The following is a 21,599-nucleotide window of genomic DNA, read 5'->3' on the forward strand; positions in this document are numbered from 1 at the left end:
ATTTTTTTTAAATTGGGAAATTTTTGTTTTTGACTTGTAATCATGGAGTGAAATGAAAATTTTCATCTATGAGAGATGCCCGAGTAGTAACAATATAAACTCTGTATACCAGTGTGCTTGGGGGAAGGGGGTTTACAAAATTGTACACTTATATCCACAACAGTTTCAAAATCAGGCATTTTTTTTATATTTACATGTACAATGTCATAATATCACCAGCACTTTTCTGCTATGCCTCAGAAAGCTATAGATACATTCTTCATGAAACTAATGCTGACACTGCTTCAAAAAATGAAATTTTAGAGGTTCAAATCAAATGTGTCGTGCATTATTCTTTAATACCTTTGCAAGTACATTATACCCCCCCCCCCCCCCCCAAAAAAAACCCCACATTTTTTAAAACAAGTACACTCAACTCATTTATCACTTTTTTAATATAATCCATTATATGGCATATCATATATACTAAACACATCTTTCATGTAAATTGCACATTTTCTGAAATGAACACTAATGCTTAGAGGAATGTATTATAACACATGGTGATTAAATACCTATATAGTAAACCATGGTTACAGCAAACTTGTTTATAATGAATTCACGCTTACAGCAAAGTCATTTTCATTCTCCATAGTATTAAAACATCTATTCATTGGATGTAACAAATTATGTTTATAAGAATGAAAATTGTTCATCCCCAGCACTTTGCTATAATATGCATGTTGTACTGTAATAAGAAATAATCACAACACACTGAAGGACATGGCGGTACTTTCATTTGAGTATCGAGTCTATTACATTTTGCATGATTAACGCAATTAATTAATTTATATATCCTGGAAATTTCTGAAACAAGTGTACGCATTGTCATTTGCTAAAAAAACCACACAATTACAACTACCATCGCTGATTCTGAGAAACTTGATATAAAATTAACAAAATTTTGGCACACGGATTGAGTATCACAGACCAAATGCCGTCATTTTACTCATCATCAATACTTGTCCTCACTTAGTGTCCGACGGAGGACAAGAATATGGATTCTCTCGCGCGATACACCACAATAATGTAATACACAATGAATTTTGAGTGAAGTTGAAAACCTCAGACTTTGTCTGCTGCTTGAACACTTTGTGATTAAGTCTTGGTCTCGCATTTAAAGACAATGATGTGTTGTTTTAATCTTCAAACTAACAAGTACAAGGAGTATTTCCTGTTCAGTAACTGATTTCTCTGCCAAGAAAGCTCCACTGATCTGGAACAGGCAGAAAGTACCTCCCCATGGCATCTAGGAACCGTGTTCTGTAGATATCAGGGGACACAACTGTGGGCTGTAATCCTGTTAATGAAGCACAGTGATAATCAGAGAATTAAATTTAGCCTTATTTCCATTTAAATCTCGCTATTAATTTGTGAAGTTCATTATTTTCATTTTACCTCCTCTTGACTTCAGCAACATCTCCAGTTTTTTATCCCATGTGAATGTGCGGATATAATCTGAAATAAATGTGTTTTCATAAGGAAAAATGTTTAGATTTTCTTCTTCAATAAGTCTCACAACTACTAGTTGAGTCTCTTTCAAAAAAGAATTCAAAGCTTGCCTCTGACAGTAGGTTGTAAACATAATATTTCTTGACGAGCCTTACCTATGATACCAATAACAAGTTCTTTCTTGCCCTCGTCGATACCCACGAGAAGGGAGTAATCCATGACAAAGTTGTTGGCCAGGAATTCAGAGTCTTTCTCTATGGCTCGATTTAACACCGTCTTGGAATGTGGATAAACATATAATGGGGAGTCCACACTCACTGAAATCGTTAACAATCTGAGAGTAAGAAAATCTGACACTGTTTATACATCATAATGCTATCCTGAAAGTAAGGATCCCTAGCACCGATGTTTGTGTGTTATAATGCTATAATCTCCAGCAACTGATGTTTGCGTATTATAATGCTATAATCTCTAGCACCGATGTTTCATATTATGATGCTATAATCTCTAGCACCGATGTTTCATATTATGATGCTATAATATCTAGCACTACTGTATATGTATTATAATGCTATAATCTCTAGCACCGATGTTTGTGTATTATAATGCTATAATCTCTTGCACTGATGTTTGTGTATTATAATGCTATAATCTCTTGCACTGATGTTTGTATATTATGATGCTATAATCTCTAGCACCGATGTTTGTGCATTATAATGCTATAATCTCTAGCACCGATGTTTGTATATTATTTAAGAAATGAACATCACTTTTGAGCTGTTCATGGTCAGTATGAACGGATTTGGATTTGAGGCAAATTCTGTGAATCGAGCTAGCGATTCACAGAGAATTTGCCTCAAATCCAAATCCGTTCATATTGACCATGAACAGCTCAAAAGTGATGTTCATTTCTTATATTTATATTCATTTACTATATCACCCTTTGTTTACATTGCTTCTATTTTGTTGCATAAAACAAACTCCTAGCCTCTGTCACAGTTGTTATTGTGACGTACGTCAACACATAGACCTGACGTCACATTTCGTCTCACCCTGCCTTTTATCAACATTGCAATGTGCACTGTATTTTGGGGGTAGGAGACTGCAAGATTAGGATGATAATCCACGTAAGTTTACAATCTTAATCCAAAGGTGTGACTTGCGAGATTTTTGTAACAGTTGTTCTATTTTTTTCAATTCATTACGCTCTCTCAGTTGCGTGCTTTAAGCTAGTTCATAATCCGTTCATAGTCAATGTGAACAGATTGTGTCGCGCGATGGAATTGGTTGGTTCATAGAGGAAAATGCGATTTGTAATATAAATATAATGCTATAATCTCTAGCACCGATGTTTCATATTATGATGCTATAATCTCTAGCACCGATGTTTCATATTATGATGCTATAATCTCTAGCACCAATGTATATGTATTATAATGTTATCCATGTCGTGTTTCAGTTTGAAGAAACAGAACAAATCTAGTACGAGTCATACAGGGAAATTTCTCTATACTTCACTGTTTAGAACCAAAAATTCCCGTTTTCAACAATTTCAAGTAGGCAGGATATATCTTTGGTGCTAAAATGTGTTTAAGGATTGCATCAAATTTCACATTACACAACATCCGCTATATATAAATCAAATTTCATTTTTGAAGTTTCACTGTAAACAAAATGATTCAAAAGGTGATCATGTTTTAATTTTGTTCAATGCCATATCTGATCTAACTATAATCGACTAATCAAATACTCACTGAGAACACTAGTCACAAATCATGTGCTCGTTAGATGTCACTGTTTACATAATAAATACTGTAGACTCCTTATTTTTCATGAGTACTTATTACCACAAAATGACTCGTATATGTCAAATCACGAGGGATGCTCTGTTGATCTGTCTTTACGAGTATTTTAGCAATATAAAAATAAAAGCGAGTAATTTTCATTCACGAGTGATGCTTGTCCCGAAATTCCGCAATAATAAATTCCTCTCGTATATTTAGGAATTTACAGTACTGTGGAATCATTTTAATCCATGGGGAACAATATTTGTGGATTGTTTTTCTTGGATATTATTTTGGTTCATCGAAACATCACATAATTTGTGTACTTTTTATTGGGTAGTTTTGGTACAATGGAAATGTTAGCTTCTCTGTCAGATGAGGAAAATTTGTCAAAAATAAAAGCCTCAAAATCTCTATTTGTATAAATGATATACATGTTTTATGAAATTGCCCCCAAAAATAAAGCACTAAGATTTCAAACTACTTTTCTCAGAAAAATTTGCTAAATATTCCTGACACCAAAATTACCTCATATAAAGTACTTTGTTGAGGTTTTTAATTCATGAGATTGAAGTACCACGAAATCCACAAAAATTTAGCCCACATGAAATATAATGATCTCGATCTTTTATAATAAAAAACCCAGTCAGACAAATTGGTCAGTGGTACATGAACAATGGCACAGACAAGAAGTCTGCTGCTCACACCTTCAATCCAATATACATGAAATAATACATAGATACAATCAGTACTTGCTGCAGCATGGAGAACTTACACTTGAGAAGATTTTCGTCCAGTAGCACCACCTCTTGTTCCGACTTCTGACCTCTGGAAGTGTTCACTAGACGATTCCTCATAGAACCTTTCAGGTCAAATGTCTACAGATATGAAAATACAACAACTTGCTTTTCTCAAGGATTCATAAAAAGTGTAAGCTATTAAAATCATATGTATTTGTTTAACTACATGACAGGCATTCTTCAAAGCTCCCTTATTCAGTTCTTTATGAAATAATCGTGTATGAGAAGAATTGATGATACATAGTGTTCTAACCTGTGAAATATTGCGATTATAGAACAGGTTCTCTATCACCAGTAAGTCTTGCTTTAAGTCATTATTGGTCTGACTGTTGTGAAAACCAATTCTGAAGGCACCCACAATTTTGGCAAGTGCTGTAGGTCTCTACAAAGAAAATAAATTTCCAAACTTTTCTAGAATAATTCTGGTACATTTTCTGTAAACATGTAACTAGTTTTATCTGTAGGTCTCTACAAAGAAAATAAATTTCCAAACTTTTCTAGAATAATTCTGGTACGTTTTCTGTAAACGTTTAACTAGTTTTATCTGTTGTGAGGTTACCTGCTCCACATAGCACTTGCTGATGTACTGAAAATACTCAAAACCAAACTTCTCAAAAATCTCCACCTCTGTGCTGGACATCTGCTTCAGGATAAATCTGTTGTCTGGAATACAAAAAGAAGTGATGTAGTGCACACATTCATAGAAATATTTACATCCCTGAAACCCCAGTACCGGCAGTTGTAGACTGAACAATATTGCTTACCATGTGTTTTGCAGAATGCTGAGCCAGATTTACCTCCCTTAGCCTCCCATAATTTACACCTGCTGAGTGATCGGATAAACCTACAATACAAGGAAACACAGAAAACTCTTTTGTTTGCTTTATAAAGACATGTCTACTATTCATTTGTGTGAAAAATGCCGTCTGATTTTCAAACTTTTATTTTTTACTTTTACTTTCAGCACAATGCATTGTCAGTGCTCAATTACCAGTATTTGTGTACTATTAACATAAAGTGTTACTGACATTCAGTTTCATCAACCAGAGGAACACACAACAATGGAGGTCAAGTAATCATTTCTTACATTTCCTCTCCTTGTGGGAAGATGAGTTTTCTCAGCTGTCGGAACTGCTCAGCAAAGTAGATTTTACAATAGAACTTGGCTGTGCTATCTGAAAATTCTGCAGAGAAAAACAATAACTGGTTAAATAAATAGTGATAGGAAATAAAGCTTCTGTTTCTCACAAGTAGGGGTAAATGTTGACATACGAAGCTGGATGTGAAGCAAGGGTATCTGTCTGTTTGCGCGTCCTCTATCCGTGTCGCTTGTTATACTGGTTGTCAGTATAGAGAGTCCATCCTGCTCATCTGAAATGTCATAACGGGTTTGATATTAGACTTATTTTAGTAAACAGAAAACAATATATCATTGAATCTTATAGAAACAATTTTGAGAACTAAAATTCTCAAAAGAAAACATTATTACGAAGCTAAACATAAGTTACACGTATGACATTTTAGTAAAATGAAGACAATATTTCACCTCTCAGTTCAATCATGTGTGATACAGCTACAGTTTGTGACAAGAAGAGAAAGAATGCTAAATCCGGACCTGGACCTGGTGTGTTAACCTGCCCCTAAAACTGACAGGTGAAAATATGTTTTACAGGAAGTGGGAGACATTTAATGGGGAGAAATGCTGCAGTCTTGCGGGTTCCATTACCGGTGACTAAGTAGCTCAGTTTATACGGAGCACCTGGCTTGAGATTCAGGGATCTCTGATTCTAATTCCAGTCAGGTCCACAACATTTTCTCCCTTCATGTCATAAATGTCTTCACACCTTGTTAGATTTTGGTTGATCTAAAATAAATGTACCTCAGGCTGATTAAAACCAGACCACCAATCTCACTCTCCCTCTTTTTATTTATATGTCCGCTAGTTGAAGAGTGGACATAGAAAAAACAAGATGTGTTAGTGAAACACAAATGCCCCCGATAATGGCCAATTCCAAAGATGGCCAAGGTCACAAGGGCAAATATCTTGGTACCAGTAGAAAGATCTTGTCAAAAGAAATGCTCATGCACAATATGAAAGCTCTAATATTTACCATTTAGAAGTTATGACCAATGTAAAAAAAAAATTAAAAGTAGGTCAAATGTCAAGGCCAAAAGGTTCAATACCAACGGAAAGGTCTTGTAACAAGGAATACTCATGTGAAATATCAAAGCTCTATTTCTTACTGTTCAAAAGTTATTTGCAAGGTTAGTTTCAAAAAGTAGGTCAAACTCCAAGGTCGACGTCACGGGGTCAAAAATGTTGGTACCCACAGAAAGGTCTTGTCACAAGGAATACTCGTGTGAAATATCAAAGCTCTATCTCTTATTGTTCAAAAGTTATTAGCAAGGTTAAAGTTTTCAAAAAGTAGGTCAAACTCCAAGGTCAAGGTGTCAAAAATGTTGGTACCCACGGAAAGGATTTGTCACAAGGAATACTCGTGTGAAATATCAAAGCTCTATCTCTTATTGTTCAAAAGTTATTAGCAAGGTTAAAGTTTTCAAAAAGTAGGTCAAACTCCAAGGTCAAGGTCACGGGGTCAAAAATGTTGGTACCCACGGAAAGGATTTGTCACAAGGAATACTCGTGTGAAATATCAAAGCTCTATCACTTACTGTTCAAAAGTTATTAGCAAGGTTAAAGTTTCAGACAGAATTACAGAATGACAGACAGGACAAAAACAATATGCTCCCCGATCTTCAATCTCGGGGGCATAAAAAGGAGGAGCGAGACTGGAGATTTGGTTTTAATCAGCCTGAAATGAACCTGTAATTAATCAGTATCAAAGGTTAAATACTGTAACCTGATGTAGAAGGCATGCATTGCTGTATCATACATCTCTATGTATCAATACTAGACCCAGAGATATCCAAGGCATCCTGTTGACCAAATTCAAAGTTATCATTTGCAATACATTTCCATATTCTGTAGACAAGTGACATCTGCATTCTACAACTTACGACTACATTGTTTATACATCATTCCTCAAGTAATTTCTATGTCATTGTACTGTTCCTATATCTACATCAACATTGTATATTATGATATTTCTATGACTTTGAAAAATACTTGTAACAAATATTTGAGATATGTTATTATACATATAGTGATATTATGTATTTTTATATAAATTATATATATGCCTTATATAAAATAATAATGATAATAAAATACATTCAATCCAATGGGCCTCTGGCACCATTGGTATCAATTATGCGGGAGTATCCGAGGATATTTTATCCCAAATAATATGTATACTTTCTAATAAATGATGAAATTATAAAAAAAAAAAGAGAAAAAAAAGACATCTGCATTCTACTAAATATTATGAGTGATCTAATCTTGGTTTGGGGGGTTTCGTTTTTTTCACCTTTATCCTATTATCATTTATTCTTTTACCACATCCTTTTAATGTTCAATGAAAACAATGATGAAGCATGTTAAACATTTTTAGCATTCTCATACTACTTGCATTTCATACTACTATCATCAAGCACCAATCCATTATTGGTTGTGTATATATACTTCATGTTTCAGATCAAAATTACTTTTCTAGTTTGCCCAAAGTTTGTCAAATCTTAAAACTTTACATGATTTTTAATTGCTACAAAATTTTCAAACTTGTATATATAAAAAAGATAACTTAACAGCCCAATAATATGGGGAGTTTTGTTTTGAACAATTGAAAATATATTGATTGGAATACAGAATTATGAAATGAACAACTTTATTCCATACACCGAGAAGTTCAAAGTTGATTGACAGATATCTCAATTTTTTTTAAAAGAAAGTCATAATCCATTTACCGCATTCTGACCATTCTCAAACCCATAATACTTTTTTCCCTACTTACAAAAATCTCGCGTGGAAAGTGCATTAATTTTTAACATACTGAAAATATTGGACATTAATTTGTGAGGTCACCCATTTAAATGTTTTATGCTTTTTTGTGAGATTATCCTTTTCAATGCTGTATGCTTTTTTTGTGAGGTTATCCATTTCAACACTGCTATTTATGAGGTTGTTTTCAACACTGTGTTATTTTGTGAAGTTACCTATTCAACACTGCTATTTTGTGAGGTTACCTTTTTCAATACTATAAATTACCTGTCCAACTCCATGCTAATTTGTAAAGTTCACAATGCTAATTCCATGAGCTAAATATATCTCTATAATATATACTAACTAGTTTTTGAGATACAAGAAATGACGAATATTTTAGATTGTCATACGGTAGTCATTTCTTATCATTTAACTCCCTTCATTGAATTTCAAAACCAAGAATAATACTTCATCTAAATAAAACATGAATTATCATCCTGTGGTATGACATTACACAAGTTTCAAAATGACTCTTTGAACATTACAACTTGATGTAATAGTATAATTTTAAGTTGATATTAGCACCCATAAAATCTTTCAACCAATCAGAATCACTGTATCATCTTCAACCCAACACAAAGGATATCTGTAACACGTATCCTGGTCTATTTTAGATGTGAATTTCACTGTATGCTAATTTGTAAGGTTACCTATAATACTGTATGCTAATTTGACAAGTTACCTATGATACTGTATGCTAATTTGACAGGTTACCTATGATACTGTATGCTAATTTGACAGGTTACCTATTTCAACACTATCCTGGTCTACTTTAGGTGTGTATTTCACCGTGTCCACATATTCTGCCTTTCTCTGGCGTCTGGGGCTTGAATCTCGGGAACTTGACCCTCGTAAAAATGACAACACACCAGAGCCATGTTTTCTTCCTATGAGTGAGTTTGGAATATATAGACAAAGCCAAGGTTAAAGTATACAAAACAATGAAAGCTCTAGGTGATTTTACTTTACCTTAACTTCATGACGGAATGAAAAACGCCCATGCCAAGTGCTATATTTTTGAATGATTAAATACAAATAGCCAGCTTTTAGTCACTAATCAAGTTAGAGAGAAGCATCACGTGATATATATGATACAAGATAATGGTGACAGACGCTCCACGCTGGTGTCTGCTACTCTAGTCGGTGTTTAGCAGGAGCTGTCAGAAGTACACAAGCTTACCAGACTCGGGGCTGTCTGTTGACCCAGTGTCAGTATCACCACCTCTGCTTGTCTTGGATTCTCTGTGTAATATTTACAATTCATAAACAATTTTGATAATCCTCAGAAATGATTCAGATAAGCTACAGATAATTTTTTTTTTTCATGCACCAGATATGTATGCATTGTACAAGATATTTACTTGGTTTGAGTTGTGTCCCTTGGTGTCATTGAAACTTGGATCTCCTGTAGTTTAGTGTAATACTCGTGTGATCTACAATGGAAATACCAAAACTCAATTCCATAACTTGACAGGCTAGCACTATATACTGCTCCATCACACATTTATTGATAGACAGGGCACACAAACACTGCATAAATTCTGATATCTCCCCTTACCCGAGAGCATAAGCTATAATGGAGCTGGGTTCCTCATCATAGACCAGAACTGGAACCTTGCCAACAGGCAGCTGGTGGTGTTCACTGTAGTTCCTATAAAGAATTAATGTCTACACACAATGAACAACACCTTCACACTATAAACATAAAATATTATTTATAAAATACTATTTGTGTTTCATCTACTTGATCTGTAATAATTTACCTGTAGGACTGATTGGACATTTACCTGTAGGACTGTTTGGACATTTACCTGTAGGACTGATTGGACCATGAAAAATACACCGGTATTTGATAATTATACCTCGAGAGATTTGAGAGAAAAGATCTAAAACTTACACCTTAAGAGCATTAGGAATGTTAGATCCTCCCAGAAAATTTGAAACCCGACTTCTGATGTTTGTTATTCTGTCGGTTTTTTGTCCATCCAAGATGTCATCTGATGAACCTGAAACCAAATTCATATTGCGACCTTCAAGATTTATAAATTAGAAACTGTTACCTGTCATCAACACCAACTGCACACATTCACATTTGATATTCAAAGATCCCCGACACTTACCAACTTTTCTGAAGTTGTTCTTTGACTTGCTGGGTTTTAGCTGGTCCTCATTACTGGTTCCCTCCACATCCTGTGAATTCAGCATGTTAGACACATCAGTCTGTACAGAGTCCTTGTCTGCATGTTCACTGGATTTCTCAAGAGCACCATCATCTATAGCAAACAGTAAGACATAACAATCATTTAAATATTGTACACTATATAAACTATTTGTTGCTTGTTAAAAGTATGATAGATGTGCAGCTGTTTAGGATGGGAAAGGATATGGGTGTTAAAGACTATAAATATTTTGACATGTAAATGGGCGATAACATACTCTGACACAAGCAAGTAAACTAAAGAAATAAACAAGAGGCCAAATCGGTCACCTGAGTACTAGTGAAAAAGTATCACTACTCCAAAGGCTATGAAATCTAGATATTTTTTTTTACTGTTCTGAATATCTAAGCTAAATTCTAATGTTCAGCAACAGTATAAAACAAGATGTGTAAAATTACCATTTTTTGTACATCCTTTTCTGCTATTCCTATGTATGCATTTAGATTTTATACAGTATCAGCAAACTTACACATAAATACTATATACTAAGTTTGGCCCCACCCTGGGGTCAGAACCCCTACCCCAGGGATCATCAAATTTACAATTTTGGTAAAGGACTACCTGCTCTTTCTAAATATCCATTTACTTTCAATTTAGTATCAATAGTTATTTAAGTGTTTTACACACACGCAGTATTAAGTCTTCCCCGGAAGACATGTGTCGCCTGCTAGTTCATTCTATATGTAATATATCACATATAATGTTGAAAAAGTAAATTATTGAAATGGTTTTTGTCACTAAACAGGAAGTTGATAAGCGACAGATTCGAAAATGTCTTACACAATACAGTTGGCCACACTGATGCTCTGTGCCAAATATCAGGGAGTTGCCCCATGTGGTTCTTGAGAAAACTGTGACAGAAATTTTTTTGCTGTAAAAAATTCTAAGTCCCGGCAAACAGGAAGTTGATAAGCGACAGATTCGAAAATGTCTTACACAATACAGTTGGCCACAGTGATGCTCTGTGCCAAATATCAGGGAGTTGCCCCATGTGGTTCTTGAGAAAACTGTGACAGAAATTTTTTTGCTGTAAAAAATTCTAAGTCCCGGCAAACAGGAAGTTGATAAGCGACAGATTCGAAAATGTCTTACACAATACAGTTGGCCACACTGATGCTCTGCGCCAAATATCAGGGAGTTGCCCCATGTGGTTCTTGAGAAAACTGTGACAGAAATTTTTTGTGACGACGACGACGCCAGACGACGACGACACAGGATGACGGATAGTGATCCCTATATGTCGCCACTGCGTAACGCAGGCGACACAATAAACACTATATAGTAAGTTTGGCCCCACCCTGGGGTCAGAACCTCTACCCCAGAAATCATGAAATTTACAATTTTGGTAAAGGACTACCTGCTCTTTCTAATTATCTATTTACTTTCAATTTAGTATCAATAGTTATTTAAGTGTTTTACACATATAAACACTAAATAGTAAGTTTGGCCCCACCCTGAGGTCAAAACCCCTACCCCGGGGATCATGAAATTTACAATTTTGGTGGAGGCTTTCCTGTTCTACATCACTAGGCATTTAGTTTTTCTTACACATGTGCGGTTGTAGACAAGAAGATTTTTGAAAATTGGTCAATTTTGGGAAGTTTGTGCCCCGCCCCCAAGGGTGCAGGAATCCTAAAATTTACAAATTATGTCCCTCTTGTCCCACAGATGCTTCATACCAAATTTGAAAAGAATTGGAATGATAGTCATCAAGAAGAAACTAAAAATGTCTATTGTTCACACATTTAATAACTGACCATTTTGGCCCCACCCTGATACCAAAATCCCTACCCCTGGGATCATAAAATTTACAATTTTGGTAAAGGACTACCTGTTTTTTCTAAATATCCATTAATTTCAATTTAGTATGAATAACACTAAAGAAGATGTTATTTAAGTGTTTTACACATAAACACTATATACCAAGTTTGGCTCCGCCCTGGGGTCAGAACCCCTAACCTGGGGATCACGAAAGTTACAATTTTGGTAGAGGCCTTCCTGCTCTACATCACTATGCATTTAGTTTTTCTTACACGTGTGCGGTTGTAGAGAAGAAGAATTTTGAAAATTGGTTAATTTTGGGCAGTTTTTGCCCTGCCCTTAGGGCCCCGGGGGTGCTGGAGTCCCGAAATTTACAATTTATGTCCCCCCTTGTCCCAAAGATGCTTCATGCCAAATATGAAAAGAATTGGACAGGTAGTTATCAAGAGTTAAAAATGTTCAATTGTTAACGCATGACGCACGACGTCGGACAACAACCAATTACAATAGCTCACCCGAGTTTACTCAGGTGATCTAAAAACTGACATAGTCATCCCAAGTCCAACCACAGGATCATCTCAATTACATATGCTTTTGACCTTTGAACCAGTGATCCCAAAATCAATAGATATTTTAAATCTTTTACCCTTATCTACTTTCGTCTTAATTTAATGTGATGCGTTTGTTGAGAAGTACTTAAGTTATTGAATCACGCAATCTAAAAGTTATTACATCATCATCAATTTAACACCTCAACTGTTTCATTATTTCACTCTCTCTAAAAACACTTTCAATGATCATTATTATCATTGTGGTGTATAAATGCTAATATATCATAAAGACAATGTGAAAACAAAGAATTATATATACAGTAAAATATCTGTATCTCCAATACAGGTTATCTCGAATACCCTGGTTATGTTGAAGTAATCACCGGTCCTGGCCCTATTCCCTATATCAATGATTAATAAAAAACACCCGATATCTCAAACACCCTGCTTATGTCGAATTGTCTTCAAGGTCCCAGCCCAGTTTATCTCTAAGTACAGTCAATTTTCCAGTTGGCTGAACATACCTGTTCTTGTTACTTCACATATTCTCGCCCACGGCTACTCACACCAGTTATAACTGGCAGTTGCTAAGTAACCCCCACCATATGCGAGGTTTCCATGTCGCGGAAATTGATATGACAAATTGGGTATTTAGTGCAGTCTTCGAACATAAAATGATTAAATTCCCATCCAATTATATATAAACATACCTGATAGTAGGGACAGCATTTATAATGACACAGCTACATTATTAAAAACACAAAGATTTTCAAAGTGCACTTGATGTTAATAATCACAAAGACAATGTATTTAATAATATACACTTCACAGGGACATTAGAGAAAACATGTTAAAAAGTGAACTGAAATTAAACACTTAGGATGACAGTTGCACATAAAAAGAGGTACAATAATAAAGAATAGCTTTAAACCCCTGGTGTTAAGAGAAACTAAGACCAACACAATAAAAACAAAGTTTTAAGCAATTGCCAATATAGAGAGAGGAACAGACAGTAAATAATATTTAAAACATTGAATATTGCGTATTTTTGTACTGTTATATGATATAAATAATAATGTGCGTTATCAATCGTATTTGTATGGTGCACCAATCCAGCTGAAATGCAAACTGAACTTATGTTCCTCCGAGAGGAAGCTCACGACTAAATTTCTGGACAATATCTGTATCCATAATGAAAACAAGGTTTTTCTACTAAGTGATACTATGACTTTGAACTTTGACCTTGAGAAACAATAGGCATCCTCCGCTAGGCATAAGGTGTATATGTACCAAGTTTGATGGTACAAGCTCCAATAATTTAGTCTGTATTCTGCCTACAAGGTTTTCCTATTAACTTACACTATGACCTTGACCTGATCTTGAAAAACAATAGACATACTCCTCTCATCATGATGATCAAATGTACCAAGTTGTAAGATTCTGAAGCTTATGGTTCATTTCACAATTTGCCGACAAGATCTGGATAGACAGACACATAGTATGGACTACACCATACTATAATAATTATGTTCTGTCTTTGACAGGCATATAAAAAGTGCTCATGGAAAGACAGGGAAAGACACAGTGATTACAATAGGGTGTCTACTTCTTTAATGTGGTGTTCTAATGAGATATATTGTGTATCTATATACTGTTGGCTGATAAAAAGGGCAAAGGCTTGAATGAGCTTTTATTCTAATTCCAGCGATAAAGGAAATAAGGCTATTTCAGTGAAAAAGATGGTGGTCAGTAGAAGGTTGGTGCTAAGAGAAGATCTAACTCCCTTCACCTTCACAATGATGCACCACTACATAATGAGTGGTGTCCCCATATCGGGGAGGCAGAGTGTGAGCATCCTCTAATATACCTGCATCTATCCCAGGAGTCACGCTGTACTCGTTACTCTCAGTAGACAGAGCATAGTCTGCAATATACACAAAGGAAATTCATAGGACTAGTAATCATAGTCTGCAATATACACAAAGGAAATTCATAAGACTAGTATTCATAGTCTGCAATATACACAAAGGAAATTCATAGGACTAGTAATCATAGTCTGCAATATACACAAAGGAAATTCATAGGACTAGTATTCATAGTCTGCAATATACACAAAGGAAATTCAATAGTCTGCAATTTACACAAAGTAAATTCATAGGACTAGTATTCATAGTCTGCAATATACATAAAGGAAATATTCAACAAATTGTGTTTGTGAAACACTGCAGATGCCCTCGGATTAAAACAAAGTGGAACCAGGTCAAAGGTCAATGTTAAGGTCACAAGGTCAAAGATTTTGGTGTCAATGGAAAGGTCTTTGCTACAAGAAATACTCATACCAAATAAGAAAGCTCTACCTCTTATGGTGTAAAAGATATGACCAAGGTTAGTTTTTTGCTTCAGACAGACGGATGGGCCAAAATCTATATGCCCCACATCTTTGATCCCAGAGGCATAAAAGGAAATTCACTGGATTGATTGATGTTTCCGCCACACTCAACAATTTTTCAGTTATATGGTAGCACCCAGTTTTTATTGGTGGAAGAGAGAACCAAGATACAATGTACCTGGGAAGAGACCACCGACCTTCCGAAAGTACACTGGGAAATTTTCTCACTTACCGGTGCGAACAGGATTCGAACCCGCGCCAATAGAGGTGAGAGGCAGTGTGATTTTGAGCGCAATGCTCTAATCACTCGGCCACGGAGGCCCCAGAAATTCACTGGACTAGTAATCAGAAAATAGTCTTTAAAAGAATAGTCTACAACAGATTATAGATATTTTTACAATATTTTTTTTCCTGTGAAGGTGTTCCTGAGGTTTATTTTGACTCTTCCTATCACACGGTCAATATATCCTATCGCACAGTCAATATATCCTATCTCACGGTCGCACGGTCAATATATCCTATCACACGGTCACTATATCCTATCACACTGTCAATATATCCTATCACACGGTCAATATATCCTATTACACGGTCAATATATCCTATCACACTGTCAATATATCTTATCACACGGTCAATATATTCTATCACACGGTCACTATATCCTATCACATGGTCACTATATCCTATCACACGGTCAATATATCCTATTACACATGGTCAATATATCATATAACATGGTCAATATATCATATCACATGGTCAATATATCATATCACACTGTCAATATATCAATGTAAAATATCCATTAGTTTCTATTTTTGAGTAAGAAATACATTGTACTGTGCTCTGACTGAAAAGGATCAGTGATTTTTTTTGGGCCAAAATGCCACCGATATTCGGCTGTTTCCCCTCACAAAAATTAGCTAGTTTTTCCCAATTATATCTATGTGTTTTCGCCAATTTTTAATCTAGGGAAATTAGGCCATTTAATATTACCGTATATTGCTGACAAAGAGTAAATACGTTTTTTTCTTCAGTTTTATTCTCCAAACCACTGCACATGCAAAAAACTTTTGTAAAGAATATGTAAAACAATGAAGGCATCCATATAAGCAGATATGCAGCGAAGTATATAGTTTCCAGATACACATTAAGCCATATTGTTGACACTTTCATGTTTGACCGCCATTATATGTAGGGTCAGGCTAATAACAGGAAGTGGCCAACAGTATAGGGTTTTACTAAAATCCGAAAAATACAAACAGGAGAGACATTCTGGAAACTTGATTATTAATATAATATTTACAAGATTATGGGTACAATTGCTGGTGAATTAATAATTTATTATTTTCTTTATGATATTACCGAGCAAAGCTCGGACGGGCCGAAGGCCCGTCCGCGAAGCAAGGCTCTAAAGGTAACACGTATGTAAAAGAAAAAAAGTCAAAATCAGCAAAAGAAAAAGAGATAATCTATATACGTTCACTGAAATTTTCGTGATCCATATGGGCGCCGCCATTTATTTTTTTCATTACCTGCTTCAACAGTTATTCGTGTTTTATTTTGAATGCCAATAATAGAAGATTCTGACGTGCAATTCGTAATTTAAACATTCAGTTTGTTCAAAGTGAATAGTATAATTATGATTGTAACAGGTTTTAGCAAATAATTACATATAAAACCGTAATACGACTAAATAGATGAACGAGTTCATGAGTTTCTTTGAATAAGTATATACGATAAAATTACCGTTACTTTTTTTAACCATTTTGAATTTATTGGTTAATTTTGTTTAGTTATATAACGGCCTTTTTCATTGTATACGGAATATATTATTGTTGTTTATAATTGTTTGCTTTGAAAAAGAGGGGAAAAAGGTCAAGGCTAAATGTGACGTCACAATGCACAGTTTACGTGGCCTTGCGTTTTATTTCCCGCGTTCAATAAATAGGCGGATCCTGTAAAACTGTTGTCCCCATATAAACCCCTTTAATATTGAGATGTTACTGGGTTTTTAGCGCAAGGAAAATTTCATCAAAAATATATTTTTTTTAAATGAATCATAATCTACCGTACTTAACGGAATTATGATTACCACTTGGGACACTCCAATGACCATTACATGCTTCGCTCGGTCCAACGGTCACACCGTATACATATTAGACAATAAGTGATTCTTAGAAAAAGTTAATGATATTTATACAAGGTGTGACTTCCAATACATATTTATTTTATGATTTTAAATCAGATCTAAAATAAACCTCAAACAAAAATTTGATTATTTTATGCATCTTTACCATTTTAATTTACTATGAGTGATTTTTCCCAATTTGAGGAAAATGTCGCTAATTTTTCCCAATTCAAAAGGAGGGGTGGTAGTTTGAAAAACCAAAAAAAATCACTGAGGATATGTTCTTGCAAATTCTATAATGATATATTGGAACTGAGTACAGATATCAAAAGCTACATTTAACCTCATAATAATGATTTCATGAAAATAGCAACTTTGAATTCATATTAAGGACCGAAGGACCACAAAATTAATTAATTTGTTTATATTCAATGGGTTTGATATGTATATGTGCTTCATACTGTATATTGCATGTACATAAATTCTATTTCCTCAAACCCTTATGATCGAACACACATTATTAAACATTTGTGCCATGTTTGTTGGGAGGGCATGCAGCCATTCTGATTAAGAAATCGACTGTTAGGAAGACATGAGGAACATTTGTACTCAGTAGGATAAAGTAGATTTTTTTTCTGCCAATTAGAATAGTGTCACCTTGGAATTTTGTAAAAGCTATTCCAAGAAAAAAAGTATTTGGCAGGTGGGGGTATGAAAGTAACTTTAACACCATCACCCATACAATTTTATTATCATACACCCAAGCAGCCATACAATTTCATTCAGTCTTTAAGCAAAGCTATATCTAAATACAAGAGGCCCAAGGGCCTAGAATCGCTCTTCTGATAAATTGTACAACCCCACCATTTCTATTCTTAGCCTCTTAGTATTCTAAATCTTTAGTTAAATCCTAAGAATTAAAAAAAAGTAGGTCAATATGACCTACTTTTTGGTTTACACATTTTGAGAACCCAAGAAATATCAACTGACAAAGTTTGATGATTTTAAGCCAATTAGTATCTGAATATTGAAATATAGCTGTCAAATTCCAATCGTAGGTCATGGTGACCTACTTTTTGGTCAGCGAACTCCGAACATGCAAGACCCATCAACTGACAAAGTTTGATGACTGTAGGTCAAATAGTATCTGAAATATATAAATATAGCCGTCCAATTCCAAAAGTAGGTCAAGTTGACCTACTTTTTGGTCGAAACCCTTCGAACATGCAAGACCCAACAACTGACAAAGTTTGATGACTGTAGGTCAAATAGTATCTGAACTATATAAATATAGCCGTCCAATTCCAAAAGTAGGTCAAGGTGACCTAATTTTTGGTCGACACATTCCGTAGACTCAAGATGCACCAACTGTCAAAGTTTGATGATTGTAGGTCAATTAGTGACTGAAATATATAAATATAACTGTCAAATGCCAAAAGTAGGTCACAGTGACCTACTTTTTGGTCGATACACTCCGAAGACTCAAGATGCATCAACTGACAAAGTTTGATGATTGTAGGTCAAATAGTGTCTGAAATATAGTAATTTAGCTGTCAAATACCAAAAGTAGGTCACGGTGACCTACTTTTTGGTCGACACAAACCGAAGACTGAAGACGCATCAACTGACAAAGTTTGATGCTCCTAGGTTTTACAGTGCCCAAAATATGCATCTAAAATTGAAAATGTGAAATTTGAATATCTGCAAAATTCAAAAAGTAGGTCACTGTGACCTACTTTTTTATAAATATGTTTCAAGGCCTCAAGATGCATCAGCTTACAAGATTTGATGATTCTAAACCTCTCGGTATTTGAAATAACAACTTAAAATATATCTATAAATGATAAGCCATAAAATTCAGAAAGTAGGTCACAGTGACCTATTTTTCAGTTGACACATTTCAAGGTCTCATGATCCACCAACTGACAAGTTTTGATGATCATAGGCTTCAAAGTGTCCAAGATATGCATCAAAATTAATTTTAAAATAAATACCTGCAAAATTCAAAAAGTAGGTCACCGTGACCTACTTTTGAGACAACTTGACACAAGGTCCTAAGATGTATCAACTGTCAAAATTTGATGATCCTAGTCCTTACAATGACTAAAATATCAAAGATTTAAGGAAATATAAATTTAGGTCAACTTTGAAGTGACCTTGAGACCACGCCCTTTGCCCCAGGGTAATGCCTTGAACAATTTTTAATCTACAACATATCCTCATCCTTATGTGTAAGTTTGGTGATAATCTGCCCAGTGGTTCTTGAGAAGAAGATTTTTTAGAAACCACTACTTTTGTTTGTATTTTCCTGATTATCTCCCCTTGTTAAAGGGTCACATCCCTCTATTTAGTATGTATGAAAGCCCTTGGGCCAATGATACCCTGTAACAAATTTGAAAAAAATTGGCCAAGGGGTTCTTGAGTTATAGTCCTTTTTCTAAAAAGTTTACGCACACCGCACAAATGGCCATAGCATTAGCTCTTTGAGCCTTCGGCTCAGAAGAGCTAATAATAGGAAAAAGCTTAATGAATGCATTTTTGCAAAAATTTGCTTGAATTTTGTCACTATGTCAAAGTAAATTTTGTCACTATGCCAGAGTGAATTTTGTCACTATGCCAGAGCAAAGTTTGTCACTATGCCAGAGTGAATTTTGTCACTATGCCAGAGTGAATTTTGTCACTATGCCAGAGTGAATTTTGTCACTATGTCAGAGTGAATTTTGTCACTATGTCAGAGCAAAGTTTGTCACTGTCAGAGCAAAGTTTGTCACTATGTAAGAGTGAATTTTAGAGTATTTCCTTTTAGCACCTGCTCCTTTTGAATGATAACTCCTGTTAAATTGTGTTCAATATTATAAATGTATTTACAGCTATGCTGCTACAGGAAATATAATAATGGTGATGGCGAAAGATACCGACACAAAAATAACCCCACTTTATTTTAAGCACACGAGTTAGTGCATTGTCTGAAAAACAAAGACATGCTTAGAACTATTATTTGCAGTTGGGGATCATTCCTTAACCTGGTCACTCATCCAGAAAATAAAGGTCAGATGTAAGACACGAAGAAGGAGCAAGTGCTTGCCTTCATAGTTGTTTTGTCCATGCAAGTTTGAAATACACAAGTAGCTTAGAAATGTACTTGCTGTAAAAAAATTTCTAACTTACAAAACAAAATGTCAAGATGCCTTTTTGGTCAATTGAGTATTAGTTAAAAGTATCACTATCCCAAGGGCTAAGAAATAAATTTTCCTGTTCTACATATTATCATGAAAGCTAAATTCTAGTATTCACCAGCAGTATAAAACAAGATGTGTTCTTTATAAAACATAAATGCCCCCAAAAGTGCCCCTATTGATGAAAGATTTTTCAAATGTAATACAGTGTATACATGAATGTTACATCAACATACTTTGGACCCTGGCCTCACCCAGGTATCAAAACTCCTAACATTAGGATCACGAAATTGACAATTTTGGTAAAGGGCTACCTGCTCCTTCTAATTATCTATTTAATATCAATAGAATTAATGATGGTTTTTAAATGTTTTAACACAAAAACAATACATGACAAATTTGGCCCCGCCCTGGAGTCAGAACCTCTACCCTGGGGACGACAAAATTTACAATTTTGGTAGAGGTCTTCCTGCTCTACATCACTATGTATTTAGTTTTTCTTGTAGTCGTGTTGTTGTAGAGAAGATAATATTAAAACACTAGTCAATTTTCAGCAGTTTTTGCCCTGCTCTTAAGGCTCCAGGGTGCAGGAGTCCTGAAATTTACAATTTATGTTTTCTTTGTCCAAAAGATGCTTCATACCAAAATTGAAAAGAATTGGACGGTAAGTTATCAAGAAGGAGTTAAAACTGATTGATTGGTAACATACAACAGACAACATATGACAATATGAAAGTATATCAGGAGAGGACAACCACCATTATAAATCAATTTGCCCAGTACTCTCCAAAGATTGCAATATATTTTTTTCCATAATAACCCAAACCTCAGACAGTATCATCAATAATTTTGCAGCTAAAGTGTTTACACAAAACATGGACTGGTATGCAATGAACATATTTCAATCAGCTAAAAATGAAAATAGAGAACTAAAGACCACCTTTTGTGCACCAAAGCAGTGCATGTTAGTCTTTAATGAATGTCTGGTTAATGAGCACGAACTGTAGCAGAGATATAGCAAAAAATCAAACCTTCGTCTATGAAGACAAAACCATTGACGACTGAAACAGAGTTGATTCGAGTAAACATAAACAATCAATTAATCCACTTCTACACAAAATGGGGGGTTTTTTGTTTGTTGTTTTATGTCTCATTTGAGAATTTTTCATTCCTATCGAGACAACACCACCTGTAAGTGAAGTGCCCCAGATTTTGACCTATGCATGGCGCTCATTTTGTAGCCATGAGGGTTCTTTATCTACCAACGCCGGCTGATACAGGACCTCGGTTTTTAGATTAATATCTAAAAGGTTGATTACTTTCAATATCAAATACGTGGCCCCCAAGATCCAGA

The 21,599-nt window shown here is 35.0% G+C and overlaps 1 protein-coding gene across 9 annotated transcripts in view; it reads right to left on the reverse strand.

Annotated features, from left to right (window-relative positions):
• Positions 1 to 416: 416 nt before the first annotated feature.
• Positions 417 to 21,599, reverse strand: part of LOC125645422 (1-phosphatidylinositol 3-phosphate 5-kinase-like) — a 70,245-nt gene continuing 49,062 nt past the window's right edge. For 2 of the 9 annotated variants that reach the window (XM_056142392.1, XM_056142402.1), the window contains 17 exons: positions 21,277 to 21,306; positions 14,336 to 14,470; positions 10,136 to 10,288; positions 9,913 to 10,021; positions 9,574 to 9,666; positions 9,377 to 9,448; positions 9,196 to 9,257; positions 8,762 to 8,902; positions 5,348 to 5,446; positions 5,163 to 5,259; positions 4,840 to 4,919; positions 4,635 to 4,738; positions 4,329 to 4,457; positions 4,051 to 4,153; positions 1,647 to 1,808; positions 1,438 to 1,497; positions 417 to 1,339 (listed from right to left, as the gene is read on the reverse strand). In XM_056142392.1, the coding sequence (XP_055998367.1) occupies positions 1,218 to 1,339; positions 1,438 to 1,497; positions 1,647 to 1,808; positions 4,051 to 4,153; positions 4,329 to 4,457; positions 4,635 to 4,738; positions 4,840 to 4,919; positions 5,163 to 5,259; positions 5,348 to 5,446; positions 8,762 to 8,902; positions 9,196 to 9,257; positions 9,377 to 9,448; positions 9,574 to 9,666; positions 9,913 to 10,021; positions 10,136 to 10,288; positions 14,336 to 14,470; positions 21,277 to 21,306 (1,751 nt within the window). In that variant the 3' untranslated portion in view covers positions 417 to 1,217. The remainder of the gene's footprint in view (positions 1,340 to 1,437; positions 1,498 to 1,646; positions 1,809 to 4,050; positions 4,154 to 4,328; positions 4,458 to 4,634; positions 4,739 to 4,839; positions 4,920 to 5,162; positions 5,260 to 5,347; positions 5,447 to 8,761; positions 8,903 to 9,195; positions 9,258 to 9,376; positions 9,449 to 9,573; positions 9,667 to 9,912; positions 10,022 to 10,135; positions 10,289 to 14,335; positions 14,471 to 21,276; positions 21,307 to 21,599) is intronic. The other 7 variants (XM_056142395.1, XM_056142396.1, XM_056142393.1 and 4 more) reach the window with 7 other exon arrangements.

Source organism: Ostrea edulis, chromosome 6 (assembly GCF_947568905.1).
Source record: "Ostrea edulis chromosome 6, xbOstEdul1.1, whole genome shotgun sequence".
Lineage (NCBI taxonomy): Eukaryota > Metazoa > Mollusca > Bivalvia > Ostreida > Ostreidae > Ostrea > Ostrea edulis.